At 36.1% G+C, this 12705-nt stretch overlaps 1 protein-coding gene across 3 annotated transcripts in view; it reads left to right on the top strand.

Moving 5' to 3' along the window:
• The window catches only part of LOC123554299 (uncharacterized), a 35124-nt gene that overhangs the window by 15217 nt on the left and 7202 nt on the right, over positions 1–12705 (top strand). For all 3 annotated transcript variants that reach the window (XM_053548244.1, XM_053548246.1, XM_053548245.1), the window contains exons 5-11: positions 2047–2230; positions 3586–3674; positions 5274–5697; positions 6523–6651; positions 7452–7581; positions 9248–9392; positions 10040–10247. In XM_053548244.1, the coding sequence (XP_053404219.1) occupies positions 2047–2230; positions 3586–3674; positions 5274–5697; positions 6523–6651; positions 7452–7581; positions 9248–9392; positions 10040–10247 (1309 nt within the window). The remainder of the gene's footprint in view (positions 1–2046; positions 2231–3585; positions 3675–5273; positions 5698–6522; positions 6652–7451; positions 7582–9247; positions 9393–10039; positions 10248–12705) is intronic.

Here is a 12705-nt window from a genome sequence, read left to right on the forward strand (position 1 = left end):
CAAATTTTTGACAGTTGAGATTTTAAAAAAATCTATAAGTATACTTTCTTGACATTTTTTGAAAAAATTAAGTGCACCAATAGAAATGATACAGTCATATCAAAGTACAAATGTGCATGTTTTAATTTTTTTTCATTCAGGAGTTCTTTCAGGATTTCAAAAAAGGGTTCTCTGATGTTTACCATGCATATTTTATGTAGAAACCTGCCCCAGTGCCATCTTCCTGCTTTTATATCCCAGTTGGGGGTTTAATAGACCCCAAGGGCCAACAAGGATTAGTCAGTATATTGAGAAGTCAGGATTACTTAGGGGTTGACATGGCCTGCCATTTTATTAGTGGTAACAGTTAAATACTCTAAAATCTAAATCTAAAATGTCTGTATTTGGGGATTAATTGGTTAAGGATTGACATAAACTGACATTAATTTTTTTATCAGTGGTGACAATAATTCATTTAGTGTGTGTAACTGTATGTGGAGGCCATTGTTAAGAAATGAACTGTGTTTTCTAGTCAGTGCTGAGTTTTCTAGTCAATAATGAAACTATTAAAGTTAGAAACTAATACATAGTTATCGTGTTCATGAAATACATTGTCATAATTGTATAATTTGAACTGGGTACGGATTTAAAAAAATCCTTGAAAATACAAATTTGACCTTGTAAAGTCCTTGAAAAGTCCTTGAATTTTGGTAAGAGAATTTTGTATGAACCATGACTCTTGAGGCCATATTTATGACCTATCTTCATGAAACTTGGTCAGAATGTTTATCTTGATAATTCCTAGGACAAGTTTGGAACTAGGTCATGTGGGGTCAAAAACTAGGTCACCTGCTTAGATGTAAGGAAAAGCTTGTTAACACCCTAAAGGCCATATTTATGACCATATCTTCATGAAACTTGGTAAGAATGTTTATCCTGATGATTCCTAGGTTAGGTTCGAAACTGGGTCATGTGGGGTCAAAAACTAGGTCACACTCAAATCAAAGGAAAAGCTTGTTACACTGTAGAGGCCACATTTATAACCCTTTGTTCATGAAACTTTCAGAATGTTTATCTTGATGATCCCATGGCCAAGTTTAACAGATGAGTGATATAGGATCATCATGATCTTCTTGTTACTTAGAAATTTTGATTAATTTGATGCACTTTCACTATATCTTTGTTATTTCTGAATGAATTTTATCCAAACTTTTAACATTGTTCCACATCATGTGCTGTATCATATGACACAAGGTCCATAATTCTGGCACCAATATGTCCTGAATATTTAATCAAAATAGTGGCCGTTTTGTTTCCATGGCAACAAAATGGCGGTTTTATTGAATTTCTAGATACATATTTAAACTGTATTTATTTATTGCAAAATAATTTCTCTACTTTTTCCAGTTATTTTGAAAGAAATTGCCATGTTTTACATCTTACACACAAGAAAGATATGAAATTAACCTATTTAAAAGGTAACATTTGCTAAATAAAGAATTCAGTATAAGTGGGTAAATGATGTCATAAACACACTAAAATGGCATTCCTTACCCTTTAAATGCCAGATTAAAATTTAATTTGTGCTAGCTCTGTTATTTCTGCATGGATTTGATTCAGCCTTTAAATATTTGTTCCACATCACCACCTACATCGTATAACACAAAGTTCTTGACTCTGGCACCAATATTTCATGAATGATGCCCTCCTTTTACTTAAATTTAAGGATAAAGTAGAGGTGCACTTTTGCTAAATATCTCAGTCATTATTGACTGGACTTCTTTCAGACTTAAAATAGTTTCCACTTTAATAATAACATGATAATTTTTTTATGACATAGTTTACTTTTGCAGAAATATTCCTTCATAATAATGCCCTGTCTATACTTAGTTAATATTTTGATACACATTTACTCTATCTCTGTTGAACACAATGATAAAACAGGTGGCCACTCAGGCAATTTCAACTGTATATAGTGTTCTGTTATGTAATATTTAACAGTTTTAATTCATACAAATTAGTCACTGCTAAAACTTTTTATATTTTCTAAACATTGTTACATTTCAGGAGTTTTACTTTTTTGCTGATTTCCCGAATGTGCTGAAAGCTATGTTCAGGATGGAGAATGAACGTCTCGCAGATGTGGACATTCGATTCCAGATTGCAAGGTTCTATTTCACCATGAATGAGATGATCAACCATGCGGAAAATGAAGTCTGTCATAACACAGTACAGTTAATCCTGTTCAATGGTACCTGATTTGCAAATTAATCAAAACTTTAGCATTCTTGTATAAACTTCTCTCATATTTGATTGTTGAAATGGCTGTGCTTGACCTTTTTTGAGTCCACTGTAACTGAAAATAGCAAAAACTTTAAAGTTTTTCTTGAACAGCTTGGTGGATCTGTAGTATCTGTAGCTGCTGCTCATTATATCTCCCCCAAGAGACATAATGTTTTGCCCTGTCAATCTGTCAGGCCATCCGTCCGTCACACTTCAGTTCTGATCAATAACTAGAGAACAATTTGATCTAGAACCTTCAAACTTCATAGGTTGATAGGGTTATGGAAAAGAGGACACCTGTAGTTTTTGGTGTCACTCAAAAGGTCAAGGTCCCGGGCCCTGAATGTAGAAAACCATTTCCGATCAATAGCTTGAGAACCACTTGACACAGAATGTTGAAACTTCATAGGATGACTGGACATGCAGAGCAGATGACCCCTTTTGATTTTGTGGTCACTCTGTTAAAGGTCAAGGTCACAGGGGCCTGAACATGGAAACCATTTCTGATAAATAACTTGAGAACCATTTGACACAGAATGTTTAAACTTCATAGGATTATTGGACAGAGTAGATTAAATTGATTTTGGGGTCACTCTATTAAAGATCAAGGTCACGGGGGCAAGAACATACCTTTTGACCCAGAACCTTCAATCTTAAAAGGATGATAGGACTTACAGAGTAGATGACCCCTAATGTTTTTTGGGTCACTCCATCACAGGTCAAGGTCACATGGACCAACTGCCTGTCACATTTCATTTTCGATCAATAACTGGAGAACCATTTGTCCTAGAACCTTCAAACTTCATTGGATGATATGATAGGGCTTACAAAGTAGATGATGTTACTTGATCAAAGGTCACAGGGGCTTGAACATGGAAATCCATTTCTGGTCAATAACTGGATAACTATTTGATCCAGAACGTTGAAACTTCATAGGATGATTGGAAATGTAGTCTAAGACCAGATGACCCCCATTGATGTTTATTTCACTTGATCAAAGTTCAAGGTCACAGGGGCCAGAAATCTGAAAACTGTTTTCGATCAGTAACTTGAGTAACATTTGCCCAGAACCTTCAAACTTCATCCCTATTGCAGCCAACCATTAGACTAAGTGTTTCTTTGCATCATGACCATCTTGTATCATTTAACTAACATGATAGTGAAAAATACTTTTGGCTTTGCAACCAAAATGTCATATTCACTGGAAATAACTTCCCAGTCCAATTTATAAAAGGTGTTTTTACATAATGTTCTTAAATACAGTCCTGTAAATTGACACATTTTTGATTTCTCAGAAGTAATTGTGTTTAACAAAATTTGCAGAAAATGTGGAATCTATGCAGGCTGCCTTATGGCATGCAGTGTCGCACAATGTACCAGCAGAAGTGTTGGAAGAAATGCAGGGCATGCATGTAAGATTTGATTTTAATATACAGGATAATTGTTGGTTTCTATGGTAGATCAAAATTTATTAGTCTCCACCAGTCCCAGGACTAGTTTCAGGGACTGTAGAATCGCATTTTTTCATCTATTGTTCCATCAGTCTGTCCATCCTCATTTTCATTTCTGGTAATTAGCGTTCATTCTAGTCTAAATAATGAGACCTCTGGTAGACCAATTTTACATTCTGATATTTCACGTTGTCTACCTAGAGGGGGGATATCGACGAGTCAAAAAAATATAATGATATTCAATTCTTTAGTACAATTATTTGGACTAGGTTCATTCTGACTGATAAAAGTCCTTGAATTTGATGCTGGTCTTCGAAAAACTCATTGAAAATGTCTAAATCCCTGAAAAGCACTTAAATTTTGAAAAAAAGTGATTGAATTTCAGCAAAAACTCCTTGAATTTCAACCATAGTTCCTTGAAAAATGGTCTGTAAGCTGGTCAATTGTGGAAAGACAAGTTAAAAAAAAAAAAAATAGAAAAAAATGAAAATGATATGAATGAAAGAAAATAATGAAATTTGGTCACCTACTGGAAGGCACCAGTAATTGTCATAGAAGAATAATAAAATATGTCATATTTATTGTCTAGTCTCTTTTCATTCATAGATTTTTGTCAAGCCCACTTGCGGAAGTGAAGACATAGTTGTCCAAATGGCTGTTCGATGTACGTGTGTGTATTGTGCGTGCACGCATCCATCCGGATTTATTTGTCCGGACCATAACTTTGACATGCATTGAGGAATCTTGTTTATATTTGGCATGAATGTTAACCTCAGTGAGACAGAGTGTCATGCACAGACCCTATCTTAAAGGTCAAGGTCACAGTTGGAGGTCAAAGGTCATGTCAGATCTTGTCCAGCCCATAACTTTGACATGCATTGAGGAATCTTGTTTATATTTGGCATGAATGTTAACCTCAGTGAGACAGAGTGTCATGCACAGACCCTATCTTAAAGGTCAAGGTCACAGTTGGAGGTCAAAGGTCATGTCAGATCTTGTCCGGCCCATAACTTTGACATGCATTGAGGAATCTTGTTTATATTTGGCATGAATGTTAACCTCAGTGAGACAGAGTGTCATGCACAGACCCTATCTTAAAGGTCAAGGTCACAGTTGGAGGTCAAAGGTCATGTCAGATCTTGTCCAGCCCATAACTTTGACATGCATTGAGGAATCTTGTTTATATTTGGCATGAATGTTTAACTCAGTGAGACGGAGTGTCTTGTGCAAACCCCATGTTCCTATCTCGGATGTCAAGGTCACTGTTAGGGGTCAAAGGATAGGCTTGACATGTTGCTCGTGGGCATCTAGTTCAACAAAATTGACATAAAAATCCACAAATTAAGCTGATGCTACATATGGACCTTAATGAAAAAGTGTTGGTGTTTTTTTCTTATGAATATCTTCCCTTTAATAAGATGAATTATTTCATTACATTATTCTCTATTGTAACATTTAACTACATTTTTATATTAAATATTGGTAGATGACAAAGCGGGTAAAATACATACTCTTGATTTTTTTCCTATTTATGTCTACCTTTTGCACTGATGTTTTCAGATTAACCAGCAGCCAATACAGAGGCTGTGTGAGAGACAGTCAAGCAATGACAAGGCTGAAAGAGATGCCACAATATCATGTTGTGATGAATGTTTGAAGGATCGACATGTTGCAGATGAAATTGAAGAATTTCTACAGAACAAGGGGAAATATGTTGAAACTAATCCCGGTGTGAAAAGTTTCGATTTACCAAAGGCAAAGTGGCATATATTTGTTTTGTCACAAGAGGCGTTAGAAACATCTTACACATTGGCAAAATTATGTATGGCTGCCTTGGCAGACAGTTTGAGTGACAATGCATTACGTGTTCTGGTTGTGATTAGAGAATTGGAACCAAGGAATATTCCAAGGTTTATCAAAAGTGTTAACATGCTGAAAGTCTCAGAGCCAAACTATTGTGAAAAGCTTCTGAAGACAATGACTGGTATGTAGTATGAATTACGTCCTTGTTAATTATAAGCTTAACTGGGCTATTGTGAGTGTGCAGCCTTTAGCATATGTGCTATTTATACTGATTTAAATGACTTCTTTGAAAATGCTGCACCAGTTTTCTTCTACTTTGCTCTTCCAAATTAATGTGAAATATCTTTATATGAAGCTCTTTTAAGTGAATTTAAATTTTGTCTAAGGTTACAAAAGAGAACTCTATCCTACGACCCTTGCCTTAGCAGCCATGTCCATGTCCAGATTCCTGGTTTTAGTTTTTAAAAATGAGCCGTGCCATGAGAAAACCAACATAGAGGGTTTGCAACCAGCATGGATCCATGCTGGTCGCAAACCCATTATGTTGGTTTTTTCATGGCGCTGCTCAAATAGCTTAAGTTTCTACAGATGTATGCAATTTATTTCCAGGAATAAAAAAAATCAACTGTGCTTTCTCATGACAGCTTTTGTTACACGTAACATTTGATAGAGGCACCCTACGTCTGTTTAAGCCAAGTCCTAAGAATCAACTTTTGGGGTCACCATAAGCATTTCATGTAGTGAATAAAATGAAAGCATTTTTTAAAATTAAAAAAGCTGAGGTATAAAGTATTTTTCACAAACCATTCATGATTGACCCCTTTCAAGTTTTTTTCTAAGTTGGGTTGACCACTTTTACCTTATTTGAGGTAACTATAAGATTTTATGTTTTATTTCATTAGTGACTTAGGGAAGATAAAATAAAAACAACTCCTCCTGTGAATTTATTTTTGGAAAAACTTTGAACAACTGCAATTTGAAAGGAGTTTTGTTTTTGCTTTAACAGGTGAAGTGTTAAGACTTGAGCACAGTTTGCCTGCTGGAGATGTTGCTACAGGTCTTGCCTGGGCGTACGTTATAAATTACCTTGTTGTTACATTGCTTGGAACATCCTCACCGGAAACTGGGCATTTAAGTAAGTGAAGTCATCCAGATTTCTGTAGATTATAAGGATCTTACATGCCTACCTTTGTAGGACAGGGTTTTTCTAACTTATGGGACAGTGGGGAATGAAAAACCAAGCACTCCCAAGATTTCTTATTCATGCTGTCCTGAGGGTTGGGTAAAACGTCTACACAGGCAGACATGTAAGTTAATTTTTTTGCTTACCATTGTAGAAAATTTCTAGGATATTGAAATTGCAAATTACAATAATCATATAGTTTATGATGTCATACGGTAATTATGATTTCACAATGTGCATGTGTAGCTTGCTTTTTCCCCTAGGGAAAAGATGAGGTGATCTACTACTAGGATATCTTTTTTTTTCCCTAGGTAGGTAAGACTTGCCCTATTTCTAATTGTGGCCTTTCGCTGAGCTCATATTGTCACTGGTTCTGTTCCAAAAGGAAATATCGTTAGACTAATGTCATGAAACTTTAAAATCTATCTGCCTTTTGTATGTGAAAGATAGTGTTTTCTACAAAAAAAACAAAGATCGGTTATAAAGAGGTCAAGTCATGGTCAAGCAACTTCAGGATTTCAAATAATTATGTAGTGAAAGCTTCATTGGTGCAACACTTACTTCCAGTTTCATACTTTAAACGTATTGGTGAAAAAAAATCTATAAATTTCTATAATCATGCGAATGCTCTTACATTTGATAGATTTAAAAAAAAAAAAAAACATTGTACAGAATTTCATTCTTAAACATATTGGTTAAAAATCAGTTTATTAGTGCCTATAATAAAATGCAAATGTTTTTACATTTGACAGATTTCAGAGGAAGAATACAGAAGTTTTTAAAAGACCACAGCATTCCTAATGGTTGTATTTACAAGATGTTTATTTTGTTGCCAAAGTCATGCACAACAGCGACCAACCTTGCTGACAAAGCAAATGAAGGGTAATCAGATTCAGAGTTCACTAATACTGTAAAATCATTTGATTTCGTGGGCATGAAATTTTGTGGTTTTGGTCAAAACGGCAATTTCATGGGGATATGAAATTCGTGGATTTCAACTTTTGAACATAAAATGAATGGAAATTTCACTTGTTCGTTGGGATTAAATTTTGTGGATTAACGCAACCAATAGCTGCCCCCAGAATCAGACATTTTCCTAAATATCAAGTGAAGTATTATTATTTTTTTTTTTTTTTTTTTTTTGCAACAGTGGTCTGATTTTAAGAATTCTTTCTGAATCATTAATATTCGTGGGGGACTAATTTTAGTGGATTTCGTGGTTGTGTAAATCCTCGAACTCCACCAGTGGTAACTTTACTTCTTTGTTGGAATTAAATTTAGTGGATTGACTCAACCATGAAATCCATGAAAATTAGTCCCCCACAAATTTTAATGATTTCACAGAAAACCATGGAAATTTCTTTCATTATGCTTGGAAAAAGTAGAGAAATGATTTTACAGAAATAAGTGAATACAGTTCAAATATACATGTACATCTAGAAATTTAATGAATCTGCCTGCCAGGGAAACAAAATGGCGGCTATTTTGATCAAATATTGAAATGTTCATAACTTTCTTATTTTAAGCCGACTTTGAAAATTCTTTCACTTCTTAAAATGATTTAAAAAATCTAAGGAGATAGAATTTATGTAAGAACAACATTGTCCTTCCCTTCAAAGCATACATATTCTTTTAATAGTAAAGTAACAATATTTGAAAAGCAAAATGAACAGTTTATACAAAGTAATGTAGTGTTTTGAAAGTGATTTAAGCAGTTTTTGCCTCTGAATGCTGGAAATAACTCATGCCAAAAAAGGGACAGACAATAAGCAGAATATAAGAAATATTAAAGGAAGCACAAAAATGAAATGAGCCGTGCCATGGGAAAACCAACATAGTGGCTTTGCGACCAGCATGGATCCAGACCAGCCTGCGCATCCGCGCAGTCTGGTCAGGATCCATGCTGTTCGCTAACAGTTTCTCTAATTCCAATAGGCTTTAAAAGCGAACAGCATGGAGCCTGACCAGACTGCGCGGATGCGCAGGCTGGTCTGGATCCATGCTGGTCGCAAAGCCACTATGTTGGTTTTCCCATGGCACGGCTCAAATGAATTGGTTTTGACTATTTCTCTGATGTGTAAAATGGGTAAACTTAGTCAAAACATGAAATATAAAGAAATTTTGTTTTGCAAGTAATATCAAAATATCTTTCACTCATGAACACCATATCTTGCATTTTCACTTGTGGCTATTGCACTTGTGAAAATATTACATCTAGTGTTCAGTTATGAAAGGTATTTCAATCTAACGCTGAAATAAACAAATGAGCCGCACCATGAGAAAACCAACATAGTGCGTTTACGACCAGCATGGATCTAGACCATCCTGCGCAACCACGCAGTCTAGTCGGGATCCTTACTGTTCGCTTTCAAAGCCTATTGCAGTTAGAGAAACTGTTAGCAAACAGCATGGATCCTGACCGGACTGCACAGATGGGCAGGCTGGTCTGGATCCATGCTGGTTGCAAACACACTATGTTGGTTTTCTTATGGTGCAGCTAAAATATCCTCTATCTATTTTTAGTAAAATGGTTTTTGTATTGTTCCAGAGTAAATGCAGTGAACATTAAAAAAGGAACTGGGTTTGTGACTAAACTTGGAAGTATTGAACCTGTAGTTTGTAATACAGGAGGGCAGCTTAACAGACCATTTTACTTACAGATGTACAAGCATGAGGACCCGAGGTCACAAAGGGTAAGTTGTTTTATATTTACATTGGGGATTTTGAATCTTGATTTGATGAAACCTTGCTAAATTAGGCAATTTGGTGACTCTAGTTCCAGAAAGCTTTTTATTTTATGTTAAAAACACATAAAGCAGCTGTCCATCTAGATGTTATTCATAATTACATGGTTATAAAACCATTTTATTCAAAAATTGCACATAAGTGTGTACAGTTAAAGCTGTAATTGGAGGTAATCACTGGATTCAGGTTTTGGATTCAGTTTTTTCTACTATGTTAATTAGTATTCAAACCTTTGACAAATATTTGAGAAAACAGTTATCAAAAATAGGTTCATAATAAAAAAAGTGGCAGCCACATTATAAACAATTGTATTATGGGCCTTTAAAGAGGGTTTAAGTCTTGAATAGCCATAGTAAAATTATAGAATGGCCTTTAGCTTAATTGTGAGAATGACTGTGTGATCTCTTTATCAAGTCTATCTGAATGTTAAGACATTAAATGCCTATTTCAGTATTCCATAACTTAAAAATTTCTGCAAAGGCATATCAGATTTTGAAGAACAAAAGGATTTTCAAGATAAAAGTTTTGTAAATACCCCATATTTTGTATGATGCTTGTCTCAATTATTCTTAATGAGTCATATAATAAATTTCAGAGTATCTGCTTCATAGCTGAATACTGTACACCTGCAAACTGTATGCGAGAGATGGTGGAGAACTATAAATTTGCTGGACTAGAAGAAGATGAGATGGCAAAACAATGTGATGATTTTGTGGAAATACTTCCAAACATAATGCAGAGAGAGGCAGTGAAGAAAAGGCTTGGTGATATCAGTGACCTTGTAGAACTGATATGTTATGATGGTATGTATATCAAAAGCAATTTAGTATCATAACTGGCTCACTAATCTGCCTGGTTAGTTTTGAAATAGAAAAAGAGCGAGAGATCTCAGGCCCTTATGACCAAATATAGAAGGTTTATATTTTTTTGTATGTAACTAATGATAAAAAGCATGTGAAGTATGCATCTTCCATACATAGAGTTAAAGTACGTTTCTTTAATAGAGAGTATGAAATCCAGCAAACTTGACTATTGTCACAAGCATTTTGTGGTTTGGAACCCAAGGCAGTAGTCTGAAAACAGCAAATTAGCAAACTTGACCAAGGAGGCAATTAGCAAACTTGACCAAGGAGGCAATACGCAAACATGACCAAGGAGGCAAGGAGGCAATTAGCAAACTTGACCAAGGAGGCAATTAGCAAACTTGACCAAGGAGACAACAAGGAAGCAATTAGCAAACTTGACCAAGGAGACAATTAGCAAACTTGACCAAGGAGGCAATTAGCAAACTTGACCAAGGAGGCAATTAGCAAACTTGACCAAGGAGGCAATAAGCAAACTTGACCAAGGAGGCAATAAGCAAACTTGACCAAGGAGGCAATTAGCAAACTTGACCAAGGAGGCAATAAGCAAACTTGACCAAGGAGGCAATTAGCAAACTTGACCAAGGAGGCAATTAGCAAACTTGACCAAGGAGGCAATTAGCAAACTAGACCAAGGAGGCAATTAGCAAACTTGACCAAGGAGGCAATAAGCAAACTTGACCAAGGAGGCAATTAGCAAACTTGACCAAGGAGGCAATAAGCAAACTTGACCAAGGAGACAATTAGCAAACTTGACCAAGGAGGCAATTAGCAAACTTGACCAAGGAGGCAATTAGCAAACTTGACCAAGGAGGCAATTTGCAAACTTGACCAAGGAGGCAATTAGCAAACTTGACCAAGGAGGCAATTAGCAGGCAATTAGCAAACTTGACCAAGGAGACCAAGGAGGCAATTAGCAAACTTGACCAAGGAGGCAATGAGCAAACTTGACCAAGGAGGCAATGAGCAAACTTGACCAAGGAGGCAATGAGCAAACTTGACCAAGGAGGCAATGCACAAACTTGACCAAGGAGACAATGAGCAAACTTGACCAAGGAGGCAATTAGCAAACTTGACCAAGGAGGCAAATAGCAAACTTGACCAAGGAGGCAATTAGCAAACTTGACCAAGGAGGCAATTAGCAAACTTGACCAAGGAGGCATAATTAGCAAACTTGACCAAGGAGGCAATTAGCAAACTTGACCAAGGAGGCAGTTAGCAAACTTGACCAAGGAGGCAATAAGCAACTTGACCAAGGAGGCAATAGCAAACTGACCAAGAGGCAATAAGCAAACTTGACCAAGGAGGCATAGCAACTTGAAGGAGGCAATAAGCAAACTTGACCAAGGAGACAATTAGCAAAATTGACCAAGGAGGCAATAAGCAAACTTGACCAAGGAGGCAATTAGCAAACTTGACCAAGGAGGCAATAAGCAAACTTGACCAAGGAGGGCTCTTGTACTAACAAATATCTGTGCCTTCGTTTAAATGTGCTGCTCAGAAACAGAATTAAAGTAAATAGCATAAAGCTATATTAAACTAGTAACATCTGTTATAATATTAAATCCAGGTACACATGTATTTGCATTAGAAGGGAAATATTCAGTGCTTAAATTGAGGAAATAATTATCTTCTCAAAGTATCTGTTCGTGTCTTGGTGGTTTTGGACGAGTGACAAAAATTAAGGAAGTGGTTAGAGTTACATTGGTTGGGATCGGGAGGGTGGTTTGTAAGATGATAATCCTACCATTAGTTCCAAGAATTGATGAGGTTTCAGTTTCATAGTGTAAACCTTGTATATTTATTATATAACTTGATAAAAGTTCGGTCACGTAATAAGGGATTGCCTTCTGTGTTTAGAATGAGTCAAACTGAATATAATCTTGTGTCCAGAATTTGGTAAAACAATTAAAAGAACCTGACTTGAGTAATAAGTGTGGGTGGGGTGTGCTTCTTTCAAGCAATTATTCACGTCTTCAAGTAAAAAAAACTCTTAATTAAGTATCTATTCAGAGTTTCACCTGAACTGTTAAACATGGCATTCTTGCATTGTTTTGTTTTTGAAAACTTTGTTTTTCACCTTTTCATAGCAGACAGGTTTTGATTAGTAACTACTGATAATTGATAGTTATTGTGTCTCCCCCATGGGAGACATATTGTTTTTGCCTTCACCGTCTGTCTGTCCATCTGTCCGCCCACATTAAGCCTGTCTGGCTTCCACAGGTCAAACTGCTGTCCCAATTTTGACAAAACTTCACAGGAGTGATCAGTGCCAAGCCTAGTTGTGCATATCACTGGCACGTTCTGCTTATCTGCACAAAATGGCCGCAAGAGCTAAAAATAGAAAAATCTTGTCCAGTTTTCACAGGTCAAACTGCTGGCTGGATTTTGACAAAAC

Source organism: Mercenaria mercenaria, chromosome 7 (assembly GCF_021730395.1).
Source record: "Mercenaria mercenaria strain notata chromosome 7, MADL_Memer_1, whole genome shotgun sequence".
In the NCBI taxonomy this organism is placed as follows: Eukaryota; Metazoa; Mollusca; class Bivalvia; order Venerida; family Veneridae; genus Mercenaria; species Mercenaria mercenaria.